Below are 17713 nucleotides of genomic sequence, written 5' to 3'. Positions count from 1 at the left end.
GCTGTTGGGAGAGCACAGCTTCTCCCTAAGTACTGATTAGTCTTTTGTTGGACTATAAGAACATCTTTTTTTATTTGTTTGTTTTTAAACCATGTAGTAATTAGAAGCCTGCTTCAGTTTCTTTCCCAAAACCCCATGGCTTGGTGAACACCTGATGACTGCAGGGGTCATTGAGGTCCTGAGGAACAAGAACTTCCTCTTGCACCGTGTCCCTCCTCACCTCGTGCTCCCCCTGCTCTGTTTCATACTTCCTTATTGCTGCAAAATCTTCAGACTGAGGTTTGCAAACAGTCTTGTCCTTTCCTCTTTCAAATCTTTCCTAAAATCATCTGTACTAGTTCCTGCGTGCTGATATTCCCCATTGAATTCAGACTGTCATAATGTTTTTTTCCAAGTACATATTTACACCCTCCAGGATAAAGAATTGTGCCCTAATCTGAGACTAATCAGTTTTGCATACACACACGCAAGGCAAAAAAGTAATTTTTAATTGTCTTCAGAAAAAAAATTGTCTGTCCTAGAAAGACCATGCAGCTCTCTGCTATTGACCTACACAAACACTTGATTCCAACGAGTGTATTTAATTTTTGTATGCATTAATTGCTTTTAATGAAGCAAGTGTCTGACTACGGTACATATACACGTGTAAACCACACAAAGATAAGCAACAATGTATTTGGTTCACGTGATGGGTTTGTTTGACACCAAAGGTACTGCTGTCATGCACATAGCACACTACAAGGACCCTGGAGCAGACCCTGACCTGTGTAGGGATGCTAGCGCTGCTCTAGCACCTCATTGAAGTTCCAGGCCTAGCTTGTGGGAAACCAGATCAGGGACCTCTGAATCCATGGCATGGGTGGATGTAGCTGTACTGAATTTGCCTCTGTTTTCATATTTTGGGAGCATGCATGGAACATAAAGGTTCACAGTGATGCTTCGCAAGTCCAGTTAACTTCCAGTTTTGAGTAGTATCAGATGCTTCTTCCCAAGAGAGTAAAAATGCATGCTAGGTTTGTATATATTTTACTGCACAGTTAATCAGTTTCCCCACAAGGTATTTTTGTCCAAACATTAAGTACTTAATATGTTTAGATTGCATGCAAAATACAGGAATATAAAACTTATTTCATTATTGGAAAGATGTCTTCAATAGCCCTGATGTTATCTAACATTATGGTTATCATACTGTTATGGCACCGTAATGGTAGGGTCTATAAACTGAGTACATATTTTTGAAAGCTGCTCTTTTTATTCATTTTAGACTAAATGATTGTTAGCCTTATCAAATATCCCGTTGCCCTGTGTAATGAGAAAGCTCATAGACTTCTCCAATTTCTTCTCTTTATTAGTGTATTTCCTACTTTGATTCTGTACCTTTCATCTCCATTTTGGCATAAATAACTACTTCCTTTCAGGCTTCATGAGAGAAACCTTTTTATTTCAAATCTTTTTACTTTCTTTTATTTCTTACACATTTTGACCAGAAGAGTGCATAGCATCTGAAGTGAAGAACCAGCTGATCTGTACAGTATAGTACTGTTTCCATGCCACTTATCCTGGTTTTTGTATGTTCTTATCTACAGATTTTCCTGTTTACTATGTGACCTTTGAAGGTGCTGTAGCACTCATTATTTAGCTGTGTAAAACCTATTCTACCATGTTATTAGACCACAGCTTGTGAATAGAAATTTGTAATATATTCTCCCAAAGCAGGCAGCATATTTCTGGAGAATGTTATCTCTACTAGAGGGCAGTCTTACACTAGCAATTGATAGGATGTTTTTCCTTGGTACATCTTTTGCTACTTGAAAATATTAAAAAAAAAAAAAAAAGATTATAAATAATGATAATGTTATTTCTATAATTACTATACTTTTACTTTTCTATTTTTTTTGTATTTTTATGCTATGAAATATAGTATTGTATTTTGCCCTCACATAACATTGTTAGCATGGGAAGCAAGTATTTTTTTAAAGAGTATCTGAGTCAGTGTTAAACATGATGAGGATGCAACTATTCTGTATCAAAAGGATGCAGAAATACATGCTTGAGACACTCCGGTGAATGTTGTGATATCATCCCAGCAAGTGTTCAGTAAGAAAGCCAGGGGCTGAATTCTGTAAATGCCTTCTGGGGACATTCCTGTAATGCATGATCTGAAATCATACCTGAGTAGTGAAGCACTTCATAGAAATTTTGGAGAAATTTCCTTTGGAAAGAAGGGATGAGAGAAGTGATTTACTGAGTACTTGTCCAAAGGAGGGAAGAAAAAAAAAATTTTTTTTTCGGTTCTTGCTTATTTTAAAGCATGGCTCACAAGGGAAATATGTCCTGCTCCCCCACTGCTACATGGTCTTTGGACAGGCAGCCCTGTGGCAACCTGTAAGTCAGCAGTGCCTACCCACGTGGCTGAGGTGCCCCCTAACAGGGGTACTGCCGTGGCGAGCGCTGGAGACCATCAGTGAGTGAAATGGGAGTCATATGCCAGGGTCTTGTCATAGTGACGGTCAGGTGGCAGGACTTAACGTGATGCATTATTAATTGTCATCGTACCATGGAAATACATAATTAATAGTGCTGTAGTTTTTCTCCGTGTCACAAAGATGGGAAGGAGTGCTTGTTTTGTATGACGCAAGCCTGATTGTCTACCGTATGTAGCTGAACACACCATCGGTGCCACGAGGAGGCTTTCTTCTGTGGATGGGATGGCAGCTGCTCACCCAATTCCGATTTTATTTGAACCCAAGACTTACTCCATTGCATTTTGTATCTGTACTTCTTATTTGGTGCAATAGTAGTAGGGTGGACTGTGGTTGGTTGTTTTTGTTTTTGTTTTGTTTTTTTCAGAACAATTCTTGAATAGCAATGTGATTCATCTGTCTGTTTGGAATTAGTTGCATAAAAAATCTCTCAAGGTTTACAATGCAGGACCACTGTCTAGCTTACCTGAAAAATATGTCTGAAATTGATTGCTATATATTTCTAAAGCTGCCCACTTTTTACTATAACCAACCTCCAGTTATTTATACACATTTGCTGTCATGAATTCTCATCCATTGCTTGACCCAAAACTTTGCATGTCTTAATTACGTTTTACAATTACAAAACCCAGGAGACTGTTGCATGTGCCTGAGCGCAAGGTCAGCAGATGTGGAGTCTGAAGCTTATTAAATTTCCTAGTGCATACTGGAAATGAATTGTAAGGTCAGCGCAGTGAAGGATCTGTTTTCTCCTGTTGTGTCTTGTAGCTATTTAGAATGCTGTTAAATCTGAACGAAGGAAAATCTAAAATAAATCAGGGTGTGTTGACTTATCATACTCCCAATTGAGGGCTTTGTCCAGTTGAATGAATGAATGGAGATTCATGATTGAAAGACAAAATACCACCAGAGCTAGCAGAAATGGATGTCTCTGAGACGTTGAAGAATGATAATACCTTTGTGTTGGAAGGAAGTTCAAGCTCCCCGAACGAGAGAGATGGAGAACAGCCCTGCATATGCACACCAAAATGGATAGTAGCATGGTGGCTACAGAAGGCATCTCAGCTGTGGGAGAAAAGCGAGGATCTTCTTGTGCCTTTTGTCTCATCTGGCCGTCCCGGCTGCCAGCTCTTGTTTGTTCTCTGAGTTTCTGCCTTATTTGCACTGTATATTTAATTCTCGGCAAATTGGCACGGGTTTTGGATAATTCAGTTTTTTCAAACAGAGCTGTTTTTATTCTCAGGGAGGTAGAAAATGAGTTCATTTCTGCTTCCTTATTTAGATAGCTAATAGGTTATTAATGGCTATTCTTTTTGCTAGTTCAGAAGTTAATCAGACTTTGCAGGAATATATACAAGTTTGTGGAGACTAATATTTGTTACAGTAGTGCCTGCAGATCCCAGCTGAAGTTAAGGCAGTAGAGCATCTCATACAAAGATATGATAGATAAGATCAAAGTTATAATATATGTATAAGAGAAATGTTGTGGTAGTCATCTCCCATAACTTTATAATACAGACCTCTCAGTTATATAGGCTATTTCTACAGTCTATAGGAAGAAATAAGTCCACTTTGGAATAAGATGAGGATAGTCTGAAAGTGCAGGGTTTTTTTTTTTCTTCCACTGGTTGTAAGGGGAATCTAGGGAACTGTCTTAGAAATGTGCAGTATGGATGTCTGAACTTAGCTGAACTGGTAGCAACACTGTCTTGTTTTAAAGTTAGGTGAAGTACACAGGAACCACCGGAGCTGACATAACCATGCCATGTTCAGGTCAATGACAGCCTGAGAATGCAGCAGGGGCCCACATGAGCTTTTCTGTGCTAACGCATGCTTCCCAGTGGCTTAGGGGAAACAAATGATAACATTTCAGGTTCATATTTTGTCATGGCCTGTCATTCAGATCTGTTTAAAACTTTATGGTCTTTGACACCTTATTTTACTGCTAAGCTGACATGAGTCTGGTATCCAGTAGGTACTGGAGCATCACATCTGGCCCATGCATGCCAGAGGCTACAGTGGCAGGGTTGGCACAGCTGTGGGTAAGAGGAAGAAAACTTCCCATCCTCTGGAGAAGATGAGGGTTTTGGCTAGAGCAGAGCTCAAGAGGTGATCTCTTGGAGCAGGGTCTTTCAGCCCTGCTGCAAAAATGTGTGTTATTGTTTCTGATCTACCACCTTCACTGTAGTGCAGGTTCAAGGTTGATGGTGAGGTAAAGGAGCTCCAGGTTTGCACTCTCTTCCCTCTAGTGTGAGGGATGACAAAGTAGTGTGCAGAAGACCAAGGAACAAGGGGCATAAGGCATGAGCAGGTGAGTGGATGACAGTAAGTTTCCCATCTGTGTCCTGGTATTTGGTGTTCGGACATTCCTGCTTGGAAACTTCTCTCTGCCTTGAAGGTTTTCTTGTTCAAGACACCACTGCTCAGTGAAACAAAGAGCTGCACTGGCTCTGACTAGTCTTTTCCAGCAACAGAGCCTTTAGCTCTGCTCCCGAATCAGGTGGTGAGGCAGCTTTGCTCTCATCATGGCCATTTGCTGTGTATTGCATGGCAAGGGCACTGTCAGAAACCTTGCACATGAAGTGAGGTGATTGCAGCCACAAGAACTGAGCTGAGAAAGCAGAGCAGGAATGGGATAAAGAGTAGCTTGGTATGAACACCTCTTTGTAAATGCTAATCCTAAATGACTGTTGTGTTAGTAAAGAATGAATTACTTTGTGCTCTGCCTTATTTTCTGAACGGCTCTAATACAGACTTTGGGGGCTTGCTTTGGAAGATTCAATAATTTATTTTTAGCGACTAGCTCTTAATTGTAGGTTTCTGATAGAAATTGTTTGGGGTGGGGGGTACTATCAAAATTCAAATCCTCTAGGTGGAAGGTAAAATATTTCTGTTTCAAATAGAGTTCGAGATATGATGTGGTTTAACCTGGCCAGCAGGCAAGCACCACACAGCTGTTTGCTCACCCTCCCCAATCCCTCTCTGGGATGGGGGAGAGAATCAAAAAAAATGAAGCCTGTGGGTTGAGATAAAGACAGTTTATTAGGACAGAAAAGAAAGGAAAATAATAATGATAATAGTACTACTAATAATAATGTGTATGAAACAAGTGATGCACAATGCAATTGCTCACCACCCGCTGACCGATGCCCAGCCTATCCCCGAGCAGCCGGCCCCCCACCCCGGCCAGCCACCCCTATATATTGTTTAGCATGACGTCAGATGGTATGGAATACCCCTTTGGCCAGTTTGGGTCAGCTGTCCTGGGTCTGTCCCCTCCCAGCTCCTGCTGCACCCCCAGCCTGCTCGCTGGCGGGACAGAGCGAGAAGCCGAAAAGTCCTTGGCTTAGTGTAAGCACTGCTCTGCAACAATTAAAACATCAGTGTGATATCAACATTATTCTCATCCTAAATCCAAAACACAGCACCATACCAGCTACTAGGAGGACAATTAACTCTGTCCTAGCTGAAACAGGACAAGATATAATGCCTTTATGTGTACACACACAAACCTCACCACCAATGGCAGCACATCTGTGAAGGGCTTGCACCTTATGAATGGTATGAAGATATAAACAGTGGAAGCATTATCCATGGTCCATCATAAGAGAGGGATTTTGGCCAGGGAACCAAACCCTAAGAGAGGAATGGGAGCAGAAGCAACTTGATCTCCAACTCCCAGGAGGCAGTGTTGCCATTCTGAATAAATGGTTTCAGTTTCTAGCTGAAATACTACCAATTTGGGACACTTGTCTCTGCTGGCAAACTACTTCACATTTTGCATGAATAGCAAACTATTTTTGCAAACAGATTCTTTGGTCAGTAATCCTGTTATCTGTTAAAAATGGCTTAGTGCAGAACTTTACAGCCAGGAGTTGTGTGGACTTTGAGTGATTCTGAGCCAAGAGTGAGCTGGCACAACTGCCAGACATGCCCTCGGGGGTAAAAATTCATATAATGTTTTTGGTGAATTTACCAGACTAGGCAAGTGGGTGGGACTGGATACAGAGCTGCATTCAGAGCTGTGTGCACTTGTTTTTTTTCCCCTACAACTATAGGATGTTTCCTGTATGATACTTACTGTGGTGAGTAATCCAGTACTGCGAGACAATCCTCCCATTTCTCAGCATTTCAATAATGAAATGAACAGTGTGCACAATAGGTTGCTGAATTCCTTTTCTTGGTAGAAGTCAGGCTTGGAGGAGCTCCCTTGTATAGGGGACTATATTATTGATGCAGTGGTTAAGGATACTTTTGAACTTTACTACATGCAGTTGATACTCTATACATAGAGCAACAATGCCATAAGCTTAAATAATAATAATAAAATGGTAATATTTATAATTGAGACTTCTGAAAGTGCATTTCAAATAGGGTTTTAAGTAATAGTGTTTATTCAGCAACGAACTTTTTGCACTTCTGTTGCATTCAAGGGGTGACCATATAGCTGTTATGTGTCCGGCCGCGTTAGGGTACCGAGCTACCCCGATGACAGACTCACACGTAACGCAGCACACCCTCACTCGAGTCACGTTCCACGAACCGCCACAGCCACACTTAAAGAGTTTGGTCACGTTCAATGAGAACTGTCACGGCTAGGTTCAAGGCAATCTAGTGCAGTTTATTGCAGCAACAGGTACACAGGTTCTTTGGCTTGCTGGTGATAAATTCACTGTCTGCAAAGCACACTCAAATGCCAGAAGTACGAGTAACACAGGCTGGCTATTAATGCGTTAAAAGGCACAAAGCCCCTATAGAGATTTCTGAGTTTCCTGGGGAGGCAGGACTTGGTGTGACCAAGTGTTCAAATCTTACCCAGAGGTGTCCCAGTGGGGAGGGAAGAGAGATTCAGCCCATCAACTGATCCCAGAAGTCACGATGATATCTTCCCTCCCATTCCCTCTCTCTTAAGCCAATTTATATTATTTTCTATCTTTTAGGTGGAGCTTGAGTGACTCTAGTCATGCATGTCTCGGATACAATTGGTGCAAAGTTTTCTGGCTTTTGTTTAAAGGAATAGGCTGCGAGAAATTCAGAGCGCGTGCTCCATGAGGGGTGGTCGCACCTTGGAGGTGGGTGGCTTTTGGGATGGAGGTGTGTTTTGGCATTATAATGATATTATAATGAGCAAAGTTCACTAGAGTACAGCATTTTGTCCAAAACCATGGCAGGTGGTTGGCTCAGGGCAGCAAACGTGCAGCTGATCGGTCTCGGTGTGCACAAGAACAATGGAGTCCCCAGCTGGTCACAGAGCCCAGCCGCGGTGTCTCCACACCGCTCCACACTCCGTGCTGTTCCTTAGAGTCAGCACACCAGGTTCCCCCAGTGAGATGGCATCTAAGGTTGGGAGCCTAGGGAACATTTTGTTAGCACAGCTACACTGCGCCCTGGAAGCTTCTTCAGTGCTGTACCTTTTTGTTAAAATGTGAATATCAGTTTAATTTTCAAGTCACCTTAGGCAATTATTCCACATAATCCACCCCATGACTACAGTCACTCAAGCTTCACGACATTTGGAATGTATCGGGTGTATCACGTATGTTCTTGTGGTGAGGATTATCGAGTATATATATGTCTCATAGGTATCATAATCCAAAGTTTAACATACAAACTAATTGTTAGTATAAAACATAATGCAGTGAGTATTAACAAAACAACAACAGAGTGAAGCATCTTGTTGAAGATTCCTGTGTCAGTTGGCAACCATCCAAACAAAGTGTCCCACCAGCGGTGTTTTACATTTTTCTTTACTCTTTTCATCACTCGATGTATTTCTTCTATATCATGATGGACAATAATCAGAGTCCTTTGTCCATTTTCTCAAACTCGTTTCATCAGCTGCTTCAAAGCTTCATGTAACAGTAATTTCTTCACCAGTGTAAGGTTCATTCCAATAGGAGTAGACAGCAGATCATGAAGTAGAGTATAATTGGATGTAATAAGTTGGTAAGAGATGACAGGAGCTGAGTAACTAAAATCACATCCTAGAATCTTGGTAAAGTTACAAACACGAACATTGGAGTCATTACTTGTACTTACAGTAATATTATCTATGACTGTAGAATCACAATGGGTTCTCGTGCAAACACAGCCTATCCCAATATATACAAATAGTTTCAAGGGTTTCATTAGGATGTATCTCAAAGTGACAAATGTTTTGTTCAGTGTCAAGAACAAATGTCTTGGGCTTCAAGCGTGTTACTTTCAAAAATGAAGCCTTTTTGGTCATGCACAATACATGCATTTACATCAGTTGTTTGCCACTTTCCTCCCTTTTGATGGGCCCATACTTTATGTTCCTTAGAATAAAGTATAGTTCCATTATGATTGAGTCCTAATGCAATGATTGGATATACATTGTATACTGTGGCATTGCTTATTAAGGCAATATTTTATCACTTTCTGCATAATGGGTAAAGTTGACTAATTGCCACCATGCTTGAAACTCCTTTTCAAATTCTGAAGCATTATCCCAAATCAATTTTCAGATTTTAGTGGGTAAGGTTCTTCCTTCTCCCTCTCTAATAATAGCTGCTGCTACAGACTGTATTCATAACTGTGCTTGGATGCAGCTCAAGGCAAGGGAAGTATTACCTTGGGTTTTCCCAAGGGTGTTTACAATTAATTGATGATCATTTTCTTCAGTTTGTTCCCAATGGGGTAAAATGTCTGATAGAAGCCGTTGACGTGCTCCTAAGGCCAATAAGGATACATTCCAATTTCCTTAGGTCGTCTGTAGTAGCAGTTATTCAGCTCATTAGGACCTCAGCATCAATGCTATTTAATATACCTAATCCTGTTCCAAATAACCCAGTTACATCTGGTGGCGTGCACCGAGATTTTTTCAGAGAACGTTCATGTAACCATGCTAACCATCCAGTATAGGCAGTTCTCAAAAAGGTGGTACATTTTGAGTTGATTTCTGAGATATTAATGCACAGTTATAGCTCTATCCTTTTTAGAGACCAGCTAGGTTAAAGAGTTGCAATGTTCCAACACTTGCACTATATTGTGACAATGCATGGTCCAAGGGTCATTATGAGATGTCACGGTGAAACACCTCAGCTCCATGCACAACCACAGTAGCTAAGTTTAAGTTTTCCCTGATGGCATGTGTTCCCATAATCCAGTGTATTTAGCATGGGCTTGGGACCACGGTCGTTCTGGGTCTTTTTGGTTATGAACCAGAGGGGATTGCATTAAGGTCAGGGTAAAGCATAGCATTATCAATCCAAACTGCTGATTTGTCATTCTCCAGCTGTCCACACGCAATTCACACGGGATTCCTGTGAACACAAAAGGAAAGAAAACATGCTCGGTTGTATTCAACCGGCAGGGTTAGAAAGAGGGTGAAATCCACCAGGTGCGAATCTGGTGTACTTTTCCTGAACAATCTATATTAGTGTATGCAGAACCGACTAACACTTCTGCCCTGGTTAATTTTTGTTCCTCTGGCAGCCAGAGTGAATTTTTTTGCGGTGGGGCATTGTTTTTCCACACCATCGATTCCTGTGAATTTAACCCTGCGTTGACCAGGTCTTATGCCCAGGGTTTGTGCTGTCTCATGGGTAATTACCGACATTTGGGCTTGGGTATCAAGGAGAAAGGTTACCAATATTTTGGGGGTCCAACGGGAAGGCAATGGTAGGGTCAGAGTATTCAGCAGAGAGCCATTAAATTACTAATGCCCGCCAAGCAGGGTGGCTTGCTGCCCTCCCCGGGGACAGGAGTTTTTTTGCTGATACTCTGCCTTGTCAGTTGGGCTTGGCACAGGAGGTGTGCTTTCCTTATGGGCTGGGGGCTTTCCAGTTAGGCAGCTCTCCCCACTGGGAATATTTTTCTTAACCAGAGATCGGACTAATGTACGGAGATTCTCCGTAGGGATACAACGCAAAATTGGTCGGGGTACACCCAAAGCTATGGCCTTACGCCACAACTCAGCCCGTTCTTTATGATGTTTGAATGTCTCTTGAAAGTTGGGGTATTTGGGGTTTTGAGTGTGGATTTGGCGTGCTCGCCAGGAGTAATCTGGGGGCTTAGTACGGGACAAACTAATCCAGCCCATTCGGCGTGCATACTTATCTATATCTTGTACAAATTCACTCCAGGTAGGAATGGGGGAGTACGGATTTCGCCTACGACCACGATCACCATCCCTGTGAGCAGCTTGTATGCGACCCTGGGTATTTGCTACAAACATCTTAAGACAATCAGGGAGTCCACGGATGAGAGGGGTTAATCGAGCTGGGTTGATAGGAGCCAACATCGGGGATTTCCTAAATTCATCTCTTTCATATATCGCCTGAATGCAGGCTGCTTTCTGTACTGCGATAGCCACGTCAGCATAGCTTGTGGCTCTAATTTCCAGTGGTTCCCCTCTCTCCTGGGGATCTATACGACCTGCCCAGTATGCAGCTCGTGCAGTTAAGGAGTAATTATGGTCTCCTGGTGTGGTGGTTAAAAATACTCCTGGTCCCCAAAAGCCTCCTGCTTCTTCCTCACTCAACATAATTTGATCTCCTCCTTCAAGAGAAACTCGCCACACGTACTTGACTTCTGATTCTCCTGACCGCCTTGAGAACTTCTCCTGTATTTTTATCAGCTCTGCTGGTGACCATGGGATTGTTCGCACTGTAGTGCGGATCTCATCTCCATCATTAACAGTGGTCTCAGTTTTAACCAAAGGTCTCAAGGAAATCGACTGAGGTTCAGAATTGGCAGTCTTTTTGACCTCATCATCACTGTCAAACCAAATATCACCATTCCAGCTTTCAGGGTCTGCACTATGCATTAATCTATGAACCTGCTTAACTAGAGCAGAAGACTTTATTTTATTTAACAGGTGATTATACTTCTTCAGTAATTGTTTAAGATGACTATTCTCATTCAAAAGTTTATTATTCTCATTCAAAAGTTTATCCACACTGATTTCTAATGTTTTTCCCATCTCCCTTTCAAAGGCCAATGATGACTTTAACGCCTCATTTTCTGATTTCAAAGCCGTGTATTCCACATCAGAAATTAGTTTGGGAGCAGGAGTTTCCTTAGCTCCTTGCTGAGCAGAAGACAAACAGTTTCCTAACACCGCACAAATTGCACCTTTAACTTTTCCCACTCTGATCTTTTGTGCAGCCTGGCACTGCTTAATGCTTTCTACCAATTTCTCTCCACCTTTCCAAAAATTTTGAGCCCACTCCCTCGCAACCTGGGAAGGGGCACAGTTGTATTTTTGCAGCAGTTTATACATGGCGATCCTGCCGATTATGGCAATTTTTCTGTTGCGTTAAAGGGGTGACCTGTTAGTCCTTACAAGTCCGGCTGCATTAGGGTACCGAGCTACCCCGATGACAGACTCACACGTAACGCAGCACACCCTCACTCGAGTCACGTTCCACGAACCGCCACAGCCACACTTAAAGAGTTTGGTCACGTTCAATGAGAACTGTCACGGCTAGGTTCAAGGCAATCTAGTGCAGTTTATTGCAGCAACAGGTACACAGGTTCTTTGGCTTGCTGGTGATAAATTCACTGTCTGCAAAGCACACTCAAATGCCAGAAGTATGAGTAACACGGGCTGGCTATTAATGCGTTAAAAGGCACAAAGCCCCTATAGAGATTTCTGAGTTTCCCGGGGGGGCAGGACTTGGTGTGACCAAGTGTTCAGATCTTACCCAGAGGTGTCCCAGTGGGGGGGAGGAAGAGAGGTCCAGCCTGTCGACTGATCCCAGAAGTCAGAAGGTATCCTTCGTGATGGTATCTTCCCTTACATCCCCTCTCTCTTAAGCCAATTTATATTATTTTCTATCTTTTAGGTGGAGCTTGAGTGACTCTGGTCATGCATGTCTCAGATACGATTGGTGCAAAGTTTTCTGGCTTTTGTTTAAAGGAATAGGCTGCGAGAAATTCAGAGCGCGTGCTCCATGAGGGGTGGTCGCACCTTGGAGGTGGGTGGCTTTTGGGATGGAGGTGTGTTTTGGCATTATAATGATATTATAATGAGCAAAGTTCACTAGAGTACAGCATTTTGTCAAAACCATGGCAGGTGGTTGGCTCAGGGCAGCTGGTCGGTCTCGGTGTGCACAAGAACAATGGAGTCCCCAGCTGGTCACAGAGCCCAGCCGCGGTGTCTCCACACCGCTCCACACTCCGTGCTGTTCCTTAGAGTCAGCACACCAGGTTCCCCCGGTGCAATAGCATCTAAGGCTGGGAGCCTAGGGAACATTTTGTTAGCACAGCTACACTGCGCCCTGGAAGCTTCTTCAGTGCTGTACCTTTTTGTTAAAACGTGAATATCGGTTTAATTTTCAAGTCACCTTAGGCAATTTTTCCACAACTTTGAACAGCATGAACTTGTAGTGATTGTCTAGATACATGTTGCCAAATGAGACATTTTGCATTAAGTTTCAGATTTTGTAACTCAGGTCAGCAATGAATATTTACTTTTGGATTTGTGAATGATAGTTTATGGCGTTTGTAATCCAACCTGTTTTCTCTGCCCTACTGCCAGTGTTTGGCACCTTTTTGGAGCTGCTGGAACAGCAAAAAGTAAAAGGAGCTGTGGTTCACAACCCTGTGCACAACTTTGAGATAAGCAGTGCTTTTGGCACATGGGGTAACAGGATTCAGGTGGTGTCTAGACCATATGCTGATCTGCTGTGTAAGGGAGCAGTTTTGGGTGAATGAAATAAATATGCATTTTAGCTGTGGAGCTATCGCTAGGATGTCTGCGATCCTAAACTAGACCATAGTTAGCACAAAGTTCAGACATAATTTTGAAGTTATTTGACTGCTTTGAGATATAGGTTATGCTTTTGTAGTAGTTGGTGTTTTGCAACAGAATTGCCTGATTCATGTCCCTTGCAAAATCATTTATTTCAAAATCTTTATTAGCCCACTCTCTTCTGGCTTGCAAGGCAGCCCCACGAACAGTTTTTTTCAGTAAAGCTGAGAAAAGGTGCAGGATTAAGAAGAAACAGAGGGGGAAAGAGACTGGAAATACTCTTTCCTGAGGCTGCTGCCAAATATGCTATCATGCAAAGACAGGTATTGTTAGTCCTTAAACGTTTCACTGAGGATGTTGAGGTGAATTTTCCAGAAGAGTTGGGGTTATCTAGGGTATGACTCCTTAGTGCTTTTTCAGGCAGATCTGAGCTTGTGCTGCTGAGAACTTGGTCTACCCTGAGGCCTGGGTTAATGGGCCCTATCTTAGCGATACTGAACACCACCACGAGAACGTGGTTTCTGTTCAAATCAGAGCAAGAGCGGAGATGACTTACACCCATCAGAAGGAGACTGTGTAGAGCAGAAGTGAAGAAATATTTTAGAATCATATCATTGATCAAAAACTGCTGAACAAATATATTACATTACCACATACACCTTATTCTTAGTAACGTATAGAAAAAATTACTTTTTTAGATACTTTCTCTGCCTGTATGAGAACAACTGTGTTGACCAGCCTGCTAGGAACTGAGGTAAGATGTGAGATCTAAAAGTGTGCTATCATGCTGAGAGCCATCCTGAAACATTTGCCATAGCTCTTCTGATCAGGGGACGTGTAACTCCACTACTGTACAAGAAACTTTTTGGGGGACTGGGAATATTTAGGCAGTGAATGTGTACGCTAGTACAGGAAGAGTGCAGCTGGATCTAGTTGCATCCACCATCCTTGAGGACCTCTGTGCCGGATCCAATTCTGACACAGACAGGAAAAGCCTGAGCTGTCCCCTCTGTCAGCATGGGTGGGCCTTACCTGCCAGTCACGAAGGTAGGGGTCACACCGTGGCACTAGCTAGGCACAGTGGTACATCATATATCAAAGATGTGACTCTTCAGTACTTCTCCTCTGCACAGTCATTAGGAGATGAAGGCAGTCTCACAGAGGTAGCTGTGTTTGTCAAGGCATTCTGTGATGACTGTAAGGTACAAAAAGATTGCAAGCTCAACCTTTTTGTTAGTATTTTTTGCGGAGGTTAAAAAATAGGCAAAAATACATGTCTCTTCCCTGCAAGAGTTGTACTAACACGCTGGATTATTTCCTTTTCAGTAGAAAGATCACTTCTAGGAAAGTGACCTGCGTTTTACGTGCTGCAGCTGTGCCACTGGCTGCTCCGTCACTTATCTAACTTGTGGTTGCATGACGGTGACTGTCTCTTTTCCTTTCTTTTTTTCCCCTCCCATCTCCCCAGGACACAGATGGGATCAGCCTGTACTACTGGTCCCTGTTCGATGGACATGCTGGGTCAGGAGCAGCGGTGGTCGCTTCCAAACTGCTGCAGCACCATATCCTGGAACAGCTGCAGGAGATCGTGGACATCCTGAGGAACACAGCCGTCCTCCCCCCCACCTGCCTGGGAGAGGAGCCTGACAACCCGGCCACCAACAGCAGGACACTGACACGGGCGGCCTCCCTGCGTGGCGGCGTGGGGGCCCCGGGCTCACCCAGCACCCCTCCAACACGCTTCTTCACCGAGAAGAAGATCCCACATGAGTGCCTGGTTATTGGGGCTATAGAAAGTGCATTCAAGGAAATGGTACGTGTGTCTTTGGGTGTTGAAGTTCTCATTGCATACATCAGTGAGCCACATGGCCTGGACAAAATGAACTTTAAGGGATTTTTTTTCATTTTTTTTTCCCTACTTAAATAATTCTGTCCATACATAGATGGTATTTAAGAGCCTCAAGAGTTTAGCTGTTATGTCTCTGTGAGGCAGGGAACTGTTTATCTCCCTTTGTCAAAGCTGCCGCCAGGCTTGCTAGCAGTCAAACAGGAGCAACATCCTAAATCCCGGGTAGCGCCATGACCACATCGTTAGTGGTCTACTCTGCTAGAAAGACTCTGAGAAGTTTGTTGTTCTTTCTTTCATCTTTTCCTCTTTTTTTTTTTTTCCTTTTTAATCTTAAAAATTAGCATTGCCTCGTAGTAGCACATTCAGAATTGGCCATTGCCATCAGGCTACACATATGGACACACGCCTTGGAAAGCCTCATTGCCCTATGGGAGCAGCAGCGAAGGCACCTCAGCATCCCTTGCACTGCAGACACTTGTTTTTATCGCCCACAACTGCACAAAAATGAGTCCTAAAATCACATCAAGGACATGGATGAAAGCCAGCTTCCTTGATCTAATGACCTGCAGTTCATTGGGGTTGCTCATAAGGCAGTGTCTGTGGGGAGAGTGCCTGCAGTTCTTGGGTGACGTTGGTTGGGAGTGGGTGAGGGGGGCATGAAGTATGTTCTTACCACTCACTTTGACTTGTGTACAGCAACGATATCTGAGAAGAAATCATGACCCTGTGCAAACAGAATATCCTCCAATTTCCCCATGGAAGGCTGTGTTTTCTCTTTGAGCTTTTGTAATTGATATAACTGCTATGCACTTTCCCCTTCAGTTCTTCACGGTCTTAAAAATAATTCCTGTCAGGCAGAGTAAAGGCTTGGTCTGCCAGCAAGTACACGTGGGATAAGGTCTTGGGAGATGTCTTCTTTCTCTCTCTCTCTCTCTCTGCCTCTTTTTTGAGCAGAAGGTTTTTGAACTAATGAGCATTTCCCAGAGGTTTTATTTGTTGTCTGGAAAGAAGTACAAAGGCAGGATTCAATCATAGCTTTTCCTGACATATGTGAATTTTGTTTAGTACATGCATCTAATTAGAGACTGCAGTTGTTACTACAAAGTGGTGTTTCACTTTGAATTCTGAATGGCAGTTATCTTGCTGGATTGCCCTTTTTTCCCAAGGATGTGCAGGGAAACATATCCACCAACTGCGTCTCGACAGCATCATCCAACTTTTAGGTGGGTATGTGCAGGAGTAAGACCCACAGCCAAAGTTCAGGTGTCAAACAGTGCGTGGCATGTGAGCAGATGAGCGCACTGCAGTTACTGGGCTAAGTTTCTGCTAGCTGAAAGGAAAGCAGAAGACGTGAAAATCTCCTGCCAGTTTACCATGTCCCCTTCAGAAAGAGGGACTAGATTGCTCCCTTCTTTGTTGAGAAAGGAGGGAAGAGATGATGCTACCCTAGTGTGTGGCCAGGGATTTTTCTTACAGCATTTTTCCTTGAGCAGTGGAAAAGCTGTAGTACAGTAGAAATGTAGAAACCGTGGATAACTTATTACAGATGTGATGGCTGGGTGTTCCATGTACAGACCATAGTAATCTGTCCTCCCTTTTTCTAAACTAAAGTCCAGAGTATCTCGTTTTCCTCCCTGTGCCTTTGGTCATATGCTACAGGTCAGGTACCTTAATTCCCACTTTTACTTTGACTCCAACTGTGGCTATCACAATGCAATACAATCCTGGCATTATCTTTTACTTTAAAAGGAAGCCTTATTAAAAAGTCAGACTAAGAAAAGCATTAGATAATTATATCTACTTTAAACTCTAGGTGGTGTCTTGTGATCATAATTGGTTTAGGCAAAGGACCATTTTCTTTTGCACAAACGTCTGTGTAGGGGAGCAGTTCATACGGTCAGTACTCCTGAGTCTCAGCTGTGCCTGCAATGATTTGTCTTAATCCCACTTCTCTCTAACTTTCTGCTAGTTTATACTCCTAGCAGGCTTTGGGCCTCTCCTCCACAGTACATTGTTTATCTGGTCCTGTTTTGTATTGGAACATCGTGGATGTTGTTGAATTAGTTCAGCACAGCGGAGACTTGCATCATTTCCAAGGGTTCAGTGCCAGCAGGGTGTATCATTTTACCTGGCACTTGGGGAAAGCTCATGTTCCTGGACACGTAGGCAGACCTCTCGGTGTTGTTTCCTGAAAGACCTAGCACTGCAAAGGAACCCTTTGAACCCGGTGAAAATGCTGGGTAGATCTGGTTCCTTTTTATTTTTATTTTTTTATTAAGTAACAGTCCAGCCTAACAGGTTTATTTAATGAGGGTTTTGTCCCCTTTTCCTGGGAGATTTTTTCTGCATGCCATTACTTTTTTCCCTGACGTCCTTTTGAATTCTAGTTAAGCTCTCCCTGTTTCGGCCTTGAGTGACAAACAAAATGCAATTTATTCCTATCAGATGGCTTTTAAAAATTATTTTCCTTTGTCAGGTGTGATTTTCTTTTGGACAGTGTTTGTCTTACAGCTACGTGCACCAAAACACTGTAGGAAGCTGCTACAGTGCTAAGCTTACATGCTAAGTCATCACCTAACTTGGAAATTTAAGCAATTAAGATTTCCACTCTTTGAAGTACTTCTAGGTGGTGTTCTCTGTGTTGAAACTGAGTTTAGCAAG

At 42.8% G+C, this 17713-nt stretch overlaps 1 protein-coding gene across 3 annotated transcripts in view; it reads left to right on the top strand.

Annotated features, from left to right (window-relative positions):
- Positions 1-17713, top strand: part of PPM1H (protein phosphatase, Mg2+/Mn2+ dependent 1H) — a 139220-nt gene that overhangs the window by 63205 nt on the left and 58302 nt on the right. For all 3 annotated transcript variants that reach the window (XM_083814478.1, XM_083814479.1, XM_083814480.1), the window contains exon 3: positions 14672-15016. In XM_083814478.1, coding sequence (XP_083670604.1) covers positions 14672-15016 — 345 coding nt within the window. The remainder of the gene's footprint in view (positions 1-14671; positions 15017-17713) is intronic.

Source organism: Anser anser, assembly GCF_964211835.1.
Source record: "Anser anser genome assembly, chromosome: 1".
Classification (NCBI taxonomy): domain Eukaryota; kingdom Metazoa; phylum Chordata; class Aves; order Anseriformes; family Anatidae; genus Anser; species Anser anser.
This window is presented reverse-complemented; position numbering and strand designations above follow the sequence as displayed.